The sequence below is a fragment of the Enoplosus armatus genome, chromosome 10, assembly GCF_043641665.1.
Source record: "Enoplosus armatus isolate fEnoArm2 chromosome 10, fEnoArm2.hap1, whole genome shotgun sequence".
NCBI lineage: Eukaryota > Metazoa > Chordata > Actinopteri > Centrarchiformes > Enoplosidae > Enoplosus > Enoplosus armatus.
Window position 1 is genome coordinate 16,142,731 of NC_092189.1, and position 18,521 is coordinate 16,161,251.

The window sequence follows — 18,521 nt, forward strand, 5'->3', positions numbered from 1 at the left end:
AAAGAACCAGCCTCAAGCGAGATTTGGCAGAGGATGGGATTACTAGCAACGATTCATCTTCACAAGTCTAAAATGACTTTTTTTTCTTTCCATTATTAATGAATGCTCATTGCAGGTTTATAACACACCTGAAAACACAATTACCACCTTCAGCTCGACACCTTGTGTCACAAATATGTGAAACATGTTATTATGACAAATAAAATAAATTAAATTAGACTTTTTTTCTTTTGTAACCTTATTAAAAATGACTGTACAGTGTAATTACCCAGTGATTAAAGTGATGCTGCTTTAGAGGTGTAAGCTGGTAAAGTCATGCAGTATACCTCATGTGTTGGGATGTTCAAACTCCAGTCCTGAAAATCTCAGCAGGAATGAATTTTGATATTAATATGTAGTGTATGACAGCATTGTTGTTAATTAAACCCTGAAACATTTCACCCAGGCTATTATTTGTTCCTGCCAGACAGCTAATGAGCCCCACATTATCTCAGCGAGAGACAAAAGCCCAGAGGACACACTGTACTTTAAGGAGTCTGAGACCCCCGGTGTAACTGGTTAGAAGAAAGCCACGTTTCCAAAACAGCGCGTCTGTCTGCGCTCACACTGGGGAGAGGAACAGAAAAATCAAAAGAACCATCATCCTCTTCCAACATTTAACATGAATTGGACTTTCCACTTCATCCAGTTACGTTGTAGCTGATTATGCAGGTCAGTGGGTCAGTCACGCTGCCACCGTGAATACCAGAAAAAGGATCTTGACAGGCTCTATCACCATCAGCTGACAAAGTGAAGTACATTTTCTGGGAAAATGAGACACAGCAGCCGAGCAGCAGCTGTCATCCATCATACTCGTGGTGATGAGAGCTGGATAACTACACATCCAGTATGGGAAAAAAAATCAGAAATACTTCAGAGCATTCACAAGCTTCAAAATATAATGCATCCTACATATTAAGTGGCTTTTTGGGCAACTGGACCATTGAAAATCACGACCACATCCTATATGTCAAACACACAGAGACACAGACAAAGAGGGACAACTTGAACGTAGTCACATATACGTAGTTATATCTGTTAGATATATATATGAGGATATATCTATATCTATATCTATATCTATATATCTATAACACTGCTAATTAGCATGGTACATTAGTATTCTCAAACTGCTTTTGCCATGCCCCTCTTTGAAAGAAGAAAATATTTTACGCCCCCTGATGTGTAAATCGACTGAATATTTATCCACCAGTTACAAAAGGGACACTAGTAAAAAAAAGAAAAAAAGAGGCAGAGTTGAATTTATTGAAATAACTCTATTTCCGAGGTCATTTTCTTTTTCATACATGTTTCTCATGAGTTTCTGTTGTACAAATGAAAGATGCTAGTCAAACTTTGCCCAAACGTCCAGAGTTTAAAAGGCACAAGACTTTCCTGCCGTACCAACAGTGAACTAGAGAGAAAGACAGGCTTCTTCATCCTTCGGATTTGACTGAAATGCTTGCTTAATGAGCTTCACCGGTTTTTCCATTCTTCGCTATCTGAGATCCGTTCATGTTGGACTTAACATGAGCTTTTATTTTCTGAATAAATCTAGCAAAATCTTGATCCTTGCCAACATCGGACCTCTATTGTTTCTTTATCGTTCCAGATGAATCAAATTCAGAGACGAATCAATCACTTAAAGGTTCCCGGTGGAGTTTTTGAGCACTAGTGGTGCTATGGAGCAATTTTTCACGAGTGGGTTCCTGTTTTGTTTATATCTCGTGTTCTGCTTGCACATGTACAGGTGTGGGTGACACGATACACATTCATATGTCAATATAAACGGTGTTTGTCTCCACAGGGTACTTTTAATGCCATGTTTAAGCTATTTCGTCTACCCTCCTCAAGTGACACGTTCTTTCCTTTTCCTTTTTCTAAACACGAGTAAAACTGAAGTGATATCAGAATTAAGTCACAGTGGGTCAGGCCACTAGCTGCAATATCCACTATGTTATCATATCATTTTTTATTCTGTGACTTATGGATTCATAACTTCTGGAATGAATATCTCATCATTAATGAGGTTCATTACAGCTCTAAAAATTGAGCTGTCTGGCTTACTTCACTCATTTCCTGAGTAAACACTTGAAGTTTCACTGGATGAAAGATCTCCCTTTAAAAGTGTGCTGATTTTTCATGTTTATTTCATAAGCTAAAAAAAAGCCTCAACAACCCTGGCAGGTCTGGATGCATGTCATTCAAATTAGCAAACATTCCAACTTTTAGAGCAGCTATTTTTATATGAAGTGTTAGACAGAGACCTGCAGGGATGATTTAGATGCTGCTTCTCTACTCACATATTGAGCAAGGTGACTAATGGGGCAAACTTGCAAGAAGTCAATGCAACCTTTTAATTGCTGACAGATATATAGCAGAGAGCAGTGATATTGCCATTTTGTCAGAATAGAGATTTACTCACGATTCATCAGAGTATATCGCAAAATTTCTGATCTGCAACCTCAAATACGCTGAGAAAGGACAGATGAACAGAGTATTTCCAGTTTGCTGTTCACTTCTCAGCCTCAGCATTGTGGCTGTGGACGCACGTCAAGGCTATAAGCGGTGCAGACTTACTGGGAGAGTGAAAGTGGATGTGAAAGCTCAATCACATTCTAAATTGTACAACAGAGCAGAGGAGTCTACTTGGCAGTCACACTGGTGAGACGGAGAGGAGAGAGGAACAAGAGTCTGGAAAAAATAAGAAAGAAAAAAAAAAGGCAAGCATTTGTGTCTGTTTACCCACCGCACTGTACATACAACATGCTGCACATGAGCTGCTGGTGGATTGGCAAAATGAAGTACTGGCAATTAAGATGCAGATTTCTCCTACACTCGTATTATTCCAGCTTCTAAAAAGAGAATCACAGACGCACTAAAATGCTGTATGGCACAATAAATAACTCCCGTTGGGCTTTGCAGTGCTGTCACGCTCTCTGTAGCAGTCACCGTCCCAGAAGAAGGCAATGTGCCACAACCGCCATGAAGCCTTCCTACCTCAGGCACTCCACTGGTAACAATTTAAAACAACTCTCTTTTGTTTCTCGTCCCCCTCCCTCCTCCTCCTGTCTGTAGAAGGCATAATGCATCATCTTAGGAGGGAGCCTGTAGCGGCCTAATTTAACAGCCAGGGAGAAACACCAGTGGACACTGGACCTGCTAATGAATGAATGAGCCTGACGTGTAAAATCAGAAAAGATTACAGACTAAGGGGCAGGCCTCCCAAAAGGTCTTTACAAACCAGCTGTTTAGATAAGCCCTGTTGCCTCCCCAGAATAATAATTCCTCCACATGAGACTCTGTAAACAAACAGAGTGTGAGGAGAAGTTAGCACTGTCTTGTGTTATTCCTCTAGACAAACTAAGGAAAAAAACCCCAGAAGGAAGATAAAATCATATCATGATCAAACCTGTGTCTCCCTCCCCTGTTGCATGTTGACATCTGGACATTGAGGGGACTGTTGGGTATACACAGCCTACGAGCAATAAATAAACAAAGGGGGGCCCGGCCTTGAAAAGCCACACACCTGTGACCAGTGGAAAAGCAGCAGGCGCAGCAGTGTTCATTAAAGAAGCCGGTCCTGACAGTGAGGCATTTAAGAGGCCATCAGGAGCGACAACTCACCAGCTACCTTGGGACCGGAGAGGGAAAGGCATCAAGGTGAGCAATGCAATTTCAGCTTGAATAATGGAGCACTTTCCACAGTTCTGACATTCATGTATTTCTCAGGCAGTTTTGCCATACAGCCCAACAGCACCTGTAAGTTATTCAATGTTCCCCAGGAAAAACTGGTATACAATGTCTACAGGTCCACAATAACTCTGTGCCTGGCTGCTGGTCTGCAGATAATCTCACTCCAAGTGGTTCATGAATTAAAAATAGCACCAAATATATCAAATCTAATGATATGAAAATGTTGATTTCTGATGCTGTGCACTACAGACATAACACGAAGCAGACATCAGCATCTAGATTTTTACTCTTCTTCCCTGAAACGATTTTTAAAAATAACATTTGTCGAGGCAAATTATTCTCACTTTTCTGTTGGATTCACCAGCCAGATTTCATTTTCACGGAGTTGCTGATGTAAACTGGTAATAACAGAGGATTAATTTACAAGGAGGCCAAATCCCCTGGTGAGACTTGTGGCCCAGAACAATAATGAGCACATAGTAAACAGAAATTCGCCGTAAGCCAAAAGAGAATGCAGAGGCACCTAATCTACACACTGAAACACACAATGCACACTGATGCATACACAAGCACAACCACGCCCTCACACACACACATACACATACACATACACACACACACACACACACACACACACACACACACACACACACACAAACAAACACACATGCAGAGGAAATGATGGCAAAGTATCTACCCCAGGCCTCTGTAACAACATATGTTTTCAGGTAATTAAAAGAAGATCCCAAGCGGTTATCATGTCATATTGAAATACAAGGCACAGAGCAAATTACCATTGTGTGGTTATTTGTACAAAGCCGGGTGCACGAGGTCATGTAGCTTTGGTGAACTGCGAGGATAGACGAGAAGTGTCCGTGGCTGTAGTCGTGCTGTGGTTTCCACTTCTAATTAGAAAGGTCAACGCGCTGAGTAATGTGTGATATGTAGTATGTAATATGTGTGTATGTTAGTGTTTGTTTGAGTGAGAGTTATTAGTAATTGTTTTTAATGCAAGTACATAAGTTAAAGTGAGCACAAAACAAATTCAAGCAGTAGCCAATTTGAGTTGAGCAAGTTGAGAGCGTGCAAAAAAGGATTTTATAATCAATGTTTTTAGTGATTTGATCTAAGGCGGCATTAGTGCTTCCTCTGCTTGTTATCTTCAAAGCTGTGGATTCTCAGATTTGTCAGTTTTGATCCTTCACTTGAAATAAAAAAACAACTGAGAGCCGAGAATCCATCCCATTAAACCTGGAAGTAAAGCGCCATACTGTTCAACACAACCCTCTAAGTCATGTTAGACGACTTCCTAGTGTGCTCCAGCGCCTCTGTCATTCGACTAAGACTTTAACTGTGAAAAGGATGTGACTCTAACAGCTAGTTTGCACCTCTCACATTCTCAGGTGCTCAGAATTTGTCGAAGCAGCTGGAGGAAACAGTGAGAACAGGTTTCAAACCGAGAGGGGACCACGGCAGGAACTTTCTCTACAAACTTTGTTTTGCACTCGTGAATCTGTTCCTGCTCACTTTCAAAGCTTTTCTCTCTCGATGATTACCACTTTAATATGTCTCGTGCTCACCATATAGTGTGGCCATTAATAGACTAGCATATGTAACCATGGTTCTCTGAGTGAAGACACTACCTCTCCACCCTACGTATTCCGCATGTGTCTTGGACATGGACATGTGGAATATGTATGGAGTATGTATGGAACTTGCTCCATGCAGCCGTTGAGCAATATGAGCATTCATTCAGGGACACGTTTCTGTCCACCCGCCAATGTAAGTCCAATATTCACTCTCCTTTTTGCTCTGTTTTGGTCTCCATCAACTCCTGAGGGAAATGTCTTGCTCATTGTCTGTGGGTTTGTCACTACAATGACGCCTTTCACATTACACATAGTCTTTTGATGCAATGTTAATATATGAATATTGATTAGTGCAGCTTTAAAAAGGATCCAAGTCAACTGGGGGAGTTCGGCAGTTAATGTAGCTACTCTTTACATTATATGATACATCATGGTTATATAAGGACCATGCATACGTGGACTCTTCATTTGAATATGTCTTCAGGCAGCCTAGAGCTGGAGGGAAATAATTAAACTCAGAGAACCGTGGTTACATATGTATGTCTCTGTATGTCTCTGTTGTATCAAAACGGATATATTCCATATGTTCGAGGACTCTGTCGGAAGCTGTATACTTTAGTTGAATGAGAATTTGAGTTGTCACCAGAACACTCATCTTTGTGCTCAAAGAAAAAAACAACCCCCACACAACTGTTTCCTAAAATAAATGATGTACACTACTTTGGCTTCAGACGCTGTGCTCTGCTGCCCAGAATCTATACATGAAGGTGCCAGACGCTGCTCAGGATTAGCTGGTGTGACAAGAAGTGTCCTGCTGTGATGCACCCAACACCCGTTCATCAAACAAGTTGCTGGCTGCCACAGAGATCCTGCAATACTGCTGTAAAGAAGACCCGCCATTACGTCGGCTTTGCTTTTTTATACTGAACCATGCAAAGGGAAGCAAAAGAGGTGCGACGTGTAACACAACAGCGGAGGCGTCTACTGTGCCGTATAATGTATGTATCGGGTTAGGTTGATCTCGTCCTCTGCTTCGAAGGTAAGGACCTTGTTGTCTCCCCATTTTGCAAACATTTTTACAGACATCGATTTGGCTCTGTTACCACCTCCGCAACGGAACAACAATGCCCCCCCCATCCTGTGTTCGGACATTTTATACAGATGGCGAGACGGAATAACGGCGTAACGCTCCCGCCTTGAACAAGCTGAACAGGCTGTATAAAAGGTTCTATGCAGGAGAACTAATCCATCCATCTGTCCATCTACTTTATCAATCCATCTCTTTACCTTCAGAGTAGTCCTCAGATAGTTTTGCTGAGGATACATACCTGAGTTTTACTGACCTACTGTGTCTGAGGGAGCTTCCTTCCCATCTGACGGACAGCTGATTCTCCTTTGAAGTGGCTCCATCTCGCTCACTGATGTGGAGGCCAGAGAAAGAGCCTCCCCCTCAAGACCCCATTAAAGCAAAACCCAGGGTCTGCAGGTTTGATATTCATCGCCTGGGCAACCTCTGCCATCAACACATTTTGAGCCACGTGAGAATGATCACAGCTTATTAAAGAGGAAATAATGACTGCTCTACCTCCGGCATGAAATATTTAACAAGGACAAAGGAGATTGCTCAAAGGTGATTCATATCTATGTTGAAAGGAGAGAACGTGGACAATACGGACTACACAGGAAGTAAAGATGAACCTTGGTTAACCTGAGCTTAGAGGGGGCTGTCGGCAATTGAAATGTGTATCTTAATGGAAGCCGAAATAGAAGAATAGTGGCACTGTGCTTTTTGAATGAGTGTTTATTGGCCAGCAAGCAACATCCTGCATGGTACATTGCCTGCTGTTCACCTCATGGCATTTACAGTACACACTAAGCAGACTTATGCATTCAGGTTAGAAATATATGTCCTCATTTCGAACCATCATTTCACTGTAATCATTTTCTCTCATTTGCAACTGTGCTCAGAACGTATAGAGCTTCCAATTTCTGGATGTAAAATTATTGATGTATTTTTCCCTCTAGCTTGGGTAAATTAGCTTTTTTGGCCCCTTGGGAAGATTGGGGGAAAAAGGAGCAGAGTGAAAATGTTCTCCATCAAGTGTGATTGAATTGGATTTTACAAGATGAATTGCCAGGACAAGAGTTTATCCCAATTACATTGCCAAGAGGTTTCAGTCCTGCTGCAGCCACTGTGGTCAACAGCAATTAGGGTCTGCTTTGAGTTATCAGGATCGGCCATTGTGAGAAGATGTTTACAATGTGAGCAGAAAGTAGATAAATGCAGCAGGCCAAACCTTTGTAACAGTAAAAAGGCGATTTGTGGTTTGGGCCAAGAATTCGCGAAATTACAGATCTGACAGCCAAAACACGAGCAGAGCAAAACACAGCTGTCTTTTCCATAGCCCACACATCTTTTAATCTAGCAGAATACAATACAGCCTGCAGAGACTGCCTTTGGCTCTTTGTGTGGTCGTCCATTTTCCTTACTCAAATATTTTTTTCTTTGATGTATGAACCTGTATGATTTTCTGTGTGAAACTCTGTGTGTCTTTCTGTGTCTGTCTCTCATCGAGACCACACTTACTACAGACAGTGGCAATAAGGCTGATGACCTGCAAACAATGAGGGGTTGTTTAGTCTTACCTTCCCCAGACTAGGGCTCCACAGATATCTCAGGCTGAAAACACAGAGAGCCAAAACAAGGAAGACCAGAGCCAGTACCAGAGCCACTCGCTGGTAGGTATGGTACTTGGCCTTCTTCTCTTTGCCCACCTCAACCTGCAAACAATGAAGGTTGAATTTTACATATGTTACATGCAGTATATGGACCAAATAACCATAACAATATACCTCACAGCCTAAGTGATGAGCACTCTCATATCTGTTATTACATCTGCTAGCTTAGCATAAAGACTGGAAACAGCTAGCCTGGTTCTGTCCAAAGGTAACTGGTAAAGCGAATAAGAGCTGTTACAGATTTTTAAGCTACGTGATTGGATGCTTCTTGCTGAAATGCACCTTGGGAGTCGAAGTTGACTACTCTCTCAAAGTTTTTATTTACACAGACATGCATTTTTGATTTTTTTTTTATCACAGAAGCAGACATTGTCTTATGCAGTTGTTCCTCTTTTGTACTGATGATTGGACCGGGAGAGTTTCATGTCCATCCTCGAACTGTGATTCACTGTGTATCAATGTCTATGGTATAAATTAATGGGGATTTTACATTTGGAGTGGTATCAATCTTCTCATGTAACTCTAAATGTCCAACTATTGCTTTAATTTATAATTTTTGTGTTTAAATTAATATTTTCTTTTTTATCAGTATTGCATTTAATCCAAAGAGATGCCATTTGATTTGGTCACTCTGCAAGCTGTATCCACCAAATGAGGCTACTGATGACAAAAATCTAACCATCCCCGTGCAAAGTGCAGGCTGCAGACAGACGGCTACAAGTGCCACAGAAAGGTTACGTTTATTAAACTTTTCCTCAAATTAAAACTCTGCCTGCTGTAGTCAATTCCCCAAGCTTAAGGCCACAAATTAATAAAGACGAGCTTTTGTTCCACCACAGCTCCAGCAGGCAGAAAATGAAAGCTTCTCATTCACACTGGACCACTTTTGAAGGTCTCAGAGGACAACAGAAAAGCAGATATGTGTAAAAAAAAAAAAAACGGAACCAACTTCAATTAGCAAAATTGCTGTTGCTTATCTCTGTGTCTCTTAAAATGATGATAAAGCAGCTTTGGTTTTCTATTGTGGCCGAGGTTGTTACAGGAGTTAAGCCGCAGTAGATTGGACAGCAATTTAACATGCGGACTTCTTTAAATAATTTGTAGTAATTATTTTTTTTGTGTGATTTTTGTGCCCTTTGGACTTCTATACTGTTATGACCTAAAAATTGTCCTGAATAATATGATTTATATAGCTTTTGTAATGATTTAAAAAAGAAATAACAGTATGTAGGTGGCATGACGTGCAGGAGGAAATATGATTTAGCAATAATGGCATACAGTTACTCTGTGAGCTTGTTGAATATGGATTGAATTTCTGATTGGTAAATACATTAGCAGCACGACTTTGGGGAAAGACAGAGGACGCTTTATTCAAGATCGCCCACTTTAAAACTTTAAAGCTAAACCATATGCCATAAATGAATCCTACATTTTTTTTTTACCATTCTTTATTTGATATATTAGAGACAGTAGCCACAAAAACATGAATGTACAATACTTTGACACATCAAAGTATTGTACATTCCTAAGGCATGATGAAAAACAGAGGGCTACTATCAGAGAGCCAGAAATTCTTTACATTGTGAATTTCTCAGAGTGAAGGGAAAAAAAGAAAGGAAGAAAAAGAAACGGTGGCTGAAATCTTCTGCTCTCCTGTGGCAGGTTGCATAAGCAGTGGAAACTTAACTAGAGGACAAACCGCTCTCTGCCTGTGCTTTGAATATCGAATACACAGAGGAAGAAGGTGGGATTGTGAGACAGACAGACAGAGAGACAGAAATAAAGGCAGGGATGGAGGCAGAGTGAGCAGTCTGAGTGCGCAGTGCCCGCCAACTACTGTTTAAAGGTTTAGGAGTTCAGAATCAGCCAGGCAATTGCTCTTGAGTTTTGTGAGGAAGAGTGCCCGGAGCCCCCTACTGTTATCGTGCAAAGAAGGAGCACTTCCTTGAGAAAACAACAGAAAAAAGAGAAGTAGCCTACAAAACCAACAGGCAGAGGCTTATCACAATGGGACATTTGAATTCTTGTGAAAACTGTTCCTAAATAAGAAGCCACAGGTGATTTATTAATCATTATCTACAGTGCATTTATGATGAATATCTGCTGGATGGACAGTAAAATAAAATTGTGTTATTTCATATACATATAAAAAGATAATAGAATTGTGCTGCGAAGGTACTTTCCCTTATGGCTCTATTGTTAACAAGTTCTGCAACAAGTGAAATATGAGAGGTAGAAGAAGGATTTCAGAGCCAAAAGTCCTTCTTCCTCAATAATGAAGACTCAAATAAAGACAGTTCTTGGGGTATATTTGAAGGCTGCTTGCTTGTGAGAAGCATGGATATTCTAGATATAAAGCAAACACAATGGTTCAGGTGAGACTGAATATAAGAGTGGAAATAAAGAGAGAAAGCCAAGGCGAAAAGCCAGAAGGAATTAGATGGAAAAATTACTATTCTGAGAAAGCTCTGCAAGAGATCAAGCAGCACTCCTTTTTGATTTCAAAGAAGGCAGACTTCTGACATATTTCACTTAAAGCTTACACTCTAATATCACAGGACCCCCACCCCCATTTTAAACCACCACTGCTGCCACCTGCACTTTATATATTGAGCTGTAAAAGTTTAAGGGTGCTCCCATTTTCTTGACACTGTAGTGACCTAAAAGTCTACACACATAATGTTGGAATGTACTTTAAATTGTTTTTGCAATTAATATAAGTGCAATAAATCAAAAATAAAATGAACAAAACTGGACTCACATCTTTCCACAGAATCTGTTGACTGCTAGATTGACTGCCAGCCTCCATGATGCAAGCCCGCAGGAGGAATCTTTCCGATCGTCTTAGCTGGGGAAAATACCAACGCTCTGCAAGGCAAGGACTCCCAGCTTCATTCCATAGCTGTAATTTGGGAGTGTGCTGAAGGGGAGGGAAGTTTCAGATGGAGTGGAATTACTGAAACATTTGTGATACCCATTAAAAGCAAGGCAGATGTCTCTCCTGCCTGCCTGCCTGCCTGCCTGCCTGCAAGCTCCCATTTCAAAGGTGGACAGACACGAATGGATTTACACTGAAAGTCAGACCCTTTGTTGAAAGAATGACATACTATAGTGACTCACTACTTCACTTTCTACACACATTCCTGCTTGGAGGACACACACAGCAGTTTGCTTGGGAAAAAATAAATAAATTGTACCTTCATTGTGCAGAAGTTGACCATCTCAATTATATTTTTTGAAGTATCAAAAAGAGTTAGCAAGTAAATTCGTTCTGCTTTTGTTCCCCAGTCAGCCAGCACACTCTACTACAAACAGGTACCCTAAGCAAGAGTTGGGATGACTGAATAGCAGCATAAGGCAAAAATCAACCTTATGAAATGAAAAGAAGTTGCACCTGTGCACATACAGAAGTAAAAGAGGATTGAAGCAAAAAACCTGTAATCTGAGGACAGAACTTTAAAGATCCCCTCTTCCCACTCTGTGTCTGAAATTATTGTTCCATTGAAAAAAGGTTAATTAAAAAGTCCAGACTTTCCTTCTTCAGTAGATGATTGTGAAAACTGCCTTCTAGTGTCAAACTCTGCACACACATCATTCTGCACAGTGAAGCTCAAACATACAAGTGAAGTAACAATAAGCAAAAGACATTTTCAGAAGCATCTAGAGGCCATCGGAGGAGCTGCTGCCCATCACAAACTGCTATGAAACTGTTTGATAATGCCGTTGTGTAAATAAAATCTACTTTAATCAAGGGGGTGAAGTAAAAACACAAGTTGATGATTAGAAAGTCAAATGTTCAAACCCAGCGACGCATGTTTTTCTTTATGTTTTGTGTTGTGCAAGCTGAGACTTCATTGTGGAAAGCCTCTCAATTGTTTTTATCTTTTTTAAATGCAATTAGTATTGAACCTTTTTAAGTGACTCACAAGGGAGGGGTTAAATAACACATGCAATAGCTGAAGCTTCTCAAATATTGGCACCCTAGGAACTTTATACAGCTCTTGGCAAGCTTAATAATGTCATTCGATGGTACCCAGCTATTTTTCTCATCCATACAGTGCATCATTAATAGTTTTTGAAAATGTCACTGTGACTCAGGGAAGGGGTGATTGCACCTGCAGTTACTTTTCCCTTCGGTCAGAGGGAAAGTTAACCGTGTTACATTTTTTGTTTGGTTTGTTTAGGTTCATATTATTCAGCTTTGGGTGAAGCATGACTTGTAAACAAAAGTGGCAGGGAGTTGCAAATTGCTTTTTTGGTTTTTAGTAACCTGCCATTCTGCAAGTCAAGGTTTGTTTCCAGCATCTCTACGTTTAGCTGCAAACAGCACAGAATAATGGACGACTCTGCGCTCTGTACTGGAAGTAAATAAAGTCAGACAGCAAAGACGGGGAGAGAGGGATTATGATAATGACATATGATGAAGGTCATGGGTAGGATTCAGATCCAGGAAGTAGTGCTGGTACAGTAGCAGCACGATATCCTGCTGTTTTCTATAAGTGACCTTCTCAGGTGCTCATACCAGTAAGATGCACATACGTAAGAAATAAAAACGCACCAGCCAGGGTCGTATTTTTCTAACTCCTTTGTTAGACAAGTACCTCGATATTTGTTCAATGCCAGCTGGATTTTGCAGTCTAGGTTAGGGATAGTACAAATAAATTATGGTTAAGGTATGGTTAGGGTTAGGAAACTACAACACTTGACATCACTTGTTGGTTTGTGGACTACCGTTTTGAAGCCTCAAGTTTGACGCTTTGGCCATTGCCATTGGTTTTTTTTTAAAGCCAGAAGTGACCATATTTGGATGAGAGGGTGCAGCTGGGGATCTGAGAACCAGAGGGCAGTATGCACGCCCACCTATACTGGAAACCTGACGGCATCTGGCTCCTGGCTACGTCGGGTGACGTAGCAGCTAACAAAGTTAGCTTGTAAATGTATTGTACCGGAAAAAATGATTAGCCAACTTCTTTGAGTGTCCTTTAGTGCAACCTCTATCCTGACTGACAGGTCGCCATAAATCATGAGGTGGAAAATCCTCCAATATGGACGTAATCCCCAGGATACTGGTCTGATTCTTCTATTGTTTCTTTCTGTGGTGCTGGGCTACTGCTGGTTTTCTAATGTCAACAACCGAAGCCTTGTAAAACCTTTGAGTTTTATATTATTTACTCATCACAGTCTCATTTCTGGGACTACTACACACAATTTCAGATGCTCTATTAGGTATAGTTATGATTATGATACTACTTAAGATACTACTGAAGTTCAAATGCGCCACCCTCCCTCACGGATCAAAGTAAATGAGCAAACATCCCCAAGAAAACTGATGCCTAGTAGAGGGAACAATCAATGAAACAATTCAAAAACAAGGGGGTTTCTCATTTATAGTGACTTAATAGACTGCAAAATACTAGAGAATACTAGATTTAACTGATGAACTGATCTAACCGAACCAACAAGTAGCTACTGACTGTTTACTGGGAATTCCTAATTAATCCCTTACTGACAAACCAGGAACAGCAGGATTCTTAAAAAACCCAAAACATTTTTAATCATCATATCATAAAAGGTAATCTTCATGTATGTGGAATGAGTGAATCTTCATTCAGATGGAATAAACTGCAGCAGGCATTGAAATTCCCCATTGATCTGAGTGTAGAGTAGATATTTAAGCTTAACTAGGCCATATTACTGTGTTCAGACTTTATTAAATGTTGGCTTGAGGCTCTTCTTTACCTGTTCGCCTTTTTATCCTCATCTTTTTATTATTTGTAAGATTTGTAAGTATTAATGTTCATCTAAGAGTTGCATTTTTGGTCTTGCTTCTATTGTCCTGCTTACAAAGGGCGCCCATGCAAAAGAAGGTGAACTGCCCTCATTGAATCACTCAGTATAAATGAAGGTTGAATGAATTTCACAAAAATGGCAACCAATTTTTGAGTGATGAAATAAATAATGAGCGGTTATTAGTTTTGTGCTGCTCATGAGCTGATTGAGAGTGGACCAATAACTGGTCAGTTGTTGATTCACACATGCCTGGGGATGAATCATCACATAATGTTTCATTAACACAGAATCGCAAGGTCTCTTCTCAAGTAACTTATCTATATAGATGGCTCTAATTCAGAGTTATCCAGGAACCACTTATTAGGGATTCATCAATTCACATTTAGTTCCTGATTTGTTCCTCACTCATTCCTTGGAACCTGCTCAGAATTTTTTTTCTACCTTATTGCAGTAAGTACTGTACTTAAGTACAATTTTGAGGTACTTGCTTCTTTATACTTCTACTCCACTACATTTCAACTATAGTTACTATTTACTATAAACTTTTCAGATTAAGATTTTATGTTAAAAAACTCGGTTTATATATTAAGGCTTTTTGTCTTAAGGCCTCTTACACAAAACCTACTTGCCTACTTGGGGCCCCTTGTCACATTTCAGTTGTTAGCCGTTCCACCAAACAGACATTTACCCCTCTAAACTTGTAACTGGTAACAGTCCAATATTTCACAAAAAAAGAGCAAAACTTTTAAAAATTAATACAAATTTGTATCAGAAATCTCTTTTCCTGGCACATTAATCATCTCACGACCCTTCAGATTTATCTTGTGACCCTTTGGAATGGACCCAGTCCCTAAATTGGGAACCACTGGACTCTAACTAACTATACTAACTGTGTATACAGTAGTTAAAACTAGCTCCACCTCCAGCAGCTACAAATGCTGATTATACATTGATGCATCAGGATTAACAATCTAATTATGTAATATTGTGTAATATTCCACCTCTTTTGAGGCTGGCTGCTTGTCTTTGTGTTTTATGTTACAGATGCCCAGTTGGTGTGGTCGTGTCATTGTTTATTGGGAACACCTGGGCCCAGTGTTCCCAGTACTATAACAGCACACCACATGTATTCCATGATGGAGAGAGAGAGAGAGAAAGGGGAAACTCTGCTCCCTTTTTCTTTTACCATGCAGCACTTCACTCACTATTTTATCATTCATGCATACATGCTATCACTACTGACTTACTGCCACAACGCATAACATTTGATATTTTTAGCTGTTTGTGTTAGTTCCAGATAAATGAATGGATTCTTTACTTTAACTCCTTACTCTTTAACCTCCTGTTATTTGTCATGGTACTTGAGCCGGTCGTGACAATAAATTACAGTATATCAGTCACAGGAGACATTTTACTTAAGTAAAATTTTGAATGCAAGACTTTTACTTGTAACGGAGTACATTGTTGTTCTGGTACTTTTACTTAAGTAAATCTGAATGTTTTCCTTATTGTAAAGTTTTACCCATCATGGCAACCTTATCATTATATTATTATTATCATTAATCATTATGAACCACACCGCTGTTTCGGACATACTGCACTGCACAGCTGACAGTATCTTTACAGCATGCCACCTGTTCACTTGTTTTAAGACGTTAAAAAATACACAATGCACATTTAATTTGATCTGTACATATCTTGTGACAGGTAGCGAAGGATACAATATCGAAGAACACCTGTGTTCAGCCTATTTATGCAAACCACCTCTCAGTCTGTTTTTCTTTTCATATCATCTGAGATGGCACACAAAGCAAAAGCTAAATGGTGTGATGAAATGTCTTTGAAGCGATTCCAGTTTATTAAAAACACAATTTCACAACCTAAAACTTCCACTTCACACTCGATTTACAGGAGTTAAAAAAAAGAAGAAAAAAAAACGGCAGCTCGGTCAATACCGTCTGAGGTGGAACATTCCAGGTAAAATTGGTCAACCTGCAAGCCTTTAGTGTGGCGGGCAACATTTGAGCACATATTAAGTCTGTCAGATCTGATAGCTGTGGGACCCCGTCAGCTCTTTTCCCATTGATATAAATCTTCACAATTACTGTGACATTTTGCTTGGCTAAATCAAGCGGCGGGTCTTTCAGGAATAGTGTTGTGTCAGCAGCAGAGTTGAGCATCCTGGGACCCTCATTCCCCCGATAGCATTCAGCGGTAGGCTGGGGCTTTGACACCCACTGAATAGAATAAACAGCAATTTAGCTTGGAGTGCATACCAGATACTCACAGATTAGAGCAGAGGTTGATGGGAGCAGCCTTAGCAAACCAGGAAGAATCACAAAATAAACATTTACTCTATCCTGTTCATGCTTCAGGCCTGATAGCTTTGATAGGAATTTTTCTCTTTTGTATTTGTCACTTTTGCAAACACAGATTGAGCACTGTGACCAACAGCGAGGCCCATTACAAACCCAACAGACCGAGTTGGATCCAGTGACTTTTGTTTATTTTATAGACCGTTTTCTATCAGACAATAGTCGTTCTGCTCAAAAATGACTTGTAGTATTCAGGCAGGCGCTGCCTCCACAAACTTGCAGAGTATATTTTCTTCTATTTTGCAGTGGCCATCTGGAAAAAAGCTGTTCCTTGTTTGGTGTTTTTTTTCTTCCTCAACTCGTAAGCCAGCCTCTAAAGCCTTGTCGAGCTTCTGTCACTCAGAGAGAAAGCTGTGGAGGAAACCCACACATTTCCCACGTGCTCATCCACATTCATTAACAGTCCCTTCCCACATGAAGGGAGACTGTCACAGCTAAAGAAAGAGAAAAAGCTGCAGGAAGAATATGTGTAAGAGAGATAGAAATACAGAAAAATAGAAAAATCTCTTGTTCTCTTTTTCTCTCCCTCTCACACACAGAGAGAAAAAGGTCCTCCGTGGATTGAATCCCACTTTCGAGCACAGAAACTGGGTCCATACAGGTCAAATGTGACACGCAATCCTGTGTGATCTGATTATCCGCCTCCTGCCTCGACGCAGCTACACCACCTCGGTCTTTCATTACGGGGGAAGGAGAGGTGGGACAGAACGGGCTCATCATGAAGAGGCAAGGCAGTCACAGATCCCGACTTGGTCGAGACGAAAGATCTGATAGCCTCCATCCGTCATCTTTCAGGATCCTCCTCATGCTTCAGTGGCGGCAGGAAGGAAGTACACCCCCGTACAGGAAGTTTACTCAGTGCTCTGTTTCCCAGGAGTCCAGTGGCTGTTCAACAGACTGTAGCGAAGGCCTGACACATCGTGTTGATATACTACTGCAACTTCCTAAGTGCAAAATACTCAGTGAGGCCCAGTAAAGTAACAACATTCACATGTGAAACTCAGATGCTGCTCTTACGCTGTTAATTGGCAAATTCCATCCATTTTTCCATCAAAATTAAAACACTTCATCAGGGTGGCGTCAGAGGTTTTTATGGTTACCTACCGACAGTGAACTGAATCGATTGACTTATAAATCACCATGGATACTAACTTTACAAAACCACATTCTCATCATCTTTTTGAAATACTTTTATTATCACATTTACTCCTGGTGGATAAAAACATTCACAAAGAGAAACAAATACAAAAGAAACAATATTACAAACAACTTTTCAGACATTTTTTTGCAAATGCATCTTAACCCATCAATCTTAAGCCATCAATCTTAAACCATCAATGGGCAAAATGCTTGAAATTCCATCTTTCAATACAATGCAGCCAATTCATTACTCTCTCAACCTCATTTTTCAACCTCATTTTTTAAGACACGATATACTCAGATCTCTTCCATCAAAGTCAATCTGTGGTTGATGTTTACAAATCCATCTTTTAATTAAATTCTCCACTTTTCTCAAAAATAACTCCTTTTCTCTGAGACCAAATACAAACCAGTGGTTCCAACTCCTCATTTAACCCTTTCCTATTTAAAAGATTCATAACGCCTCCCTCTTAAACTCCAATAGCTAATGTTTTGGCTACTTGGGGGCAGTGGTAAAGCTGTAAACACAACTATGGCATATTATCACCTTTTAAGCTGATGTGGAAAACCTGAATACCTGTTAGCTGAAAACTTGTTAGCTGAAAACAGCTGCCTGCTGCAGCTCACACGATGCCATCAGAGCGGTGAGACTGAAACAAAATCAGTAAAGCTGAAAGTCGCTTTGAAGCTCCCCTGAGCTCAGAGGAACTGCAAAGATGGATGATAATTCATAACTACGAGCGTCATGCGATCCATTGCTGATATAATAATATTGATTATCATATTCTTCTCTAAATCTCCCCCTCTCTTTGACAAAGATACCCTCTGGATTCCTACTTAAATAGACTGCACTTATATCATGCTTTTCAACCTTAACGGTTCCCAAAGCCCCTTACAGATTAGGTCTCATTCACCCGTTCACACACTGATGGCGACAGAGCTCGAACCCCCTACGCGCTCTACGCTTCTCTACCTCCCATGTGACAGTGCTAACCACTGCACCACCGTGCCGCTTCTTAAGAGAAGAGATGTGCGAGGTGTTTTAATTTTTTAGGACTTGAAGCTCACACTGGTCTGCACCTTGCTGTGAGTGCATTCTTATAGTTTAAATGAGCATTTTACACACATTTATTCATCAATAAATCCAGATGTT

The 18,521-nt window shown here is 40.4% G+C and overlaps 1 protein-coding gene across 1 annotated transcript in view; it reads right to left on the reverse strand.

Annotated features, from left to right (window-relative positions):
- tnmd (tenomodulin) overlaps window positions 1-10,872 on the reverse strand; it is a 41,388-nt gene extending 30,516 nt beyond the window's left edge. Inside the window, exons 1-2 of the mRNA XM_070913722.1 lie at window positions 10,825-10,872; window positions 7,971-8,105 (exon numbers count right to left, since the gene is read on the reverse strand). Coding sequence (XP_070769823.1) covers window positions 7,971-8,105; window positions 10,825-10,872 — 183 coding nt within the window. The remainder of the gene's footprint in view (window positions 1-7,970; window positions 8,106-10,824) is intronic.
- Window positions 10,873-18,521: the final 7,649 nt, after the last annotated feature.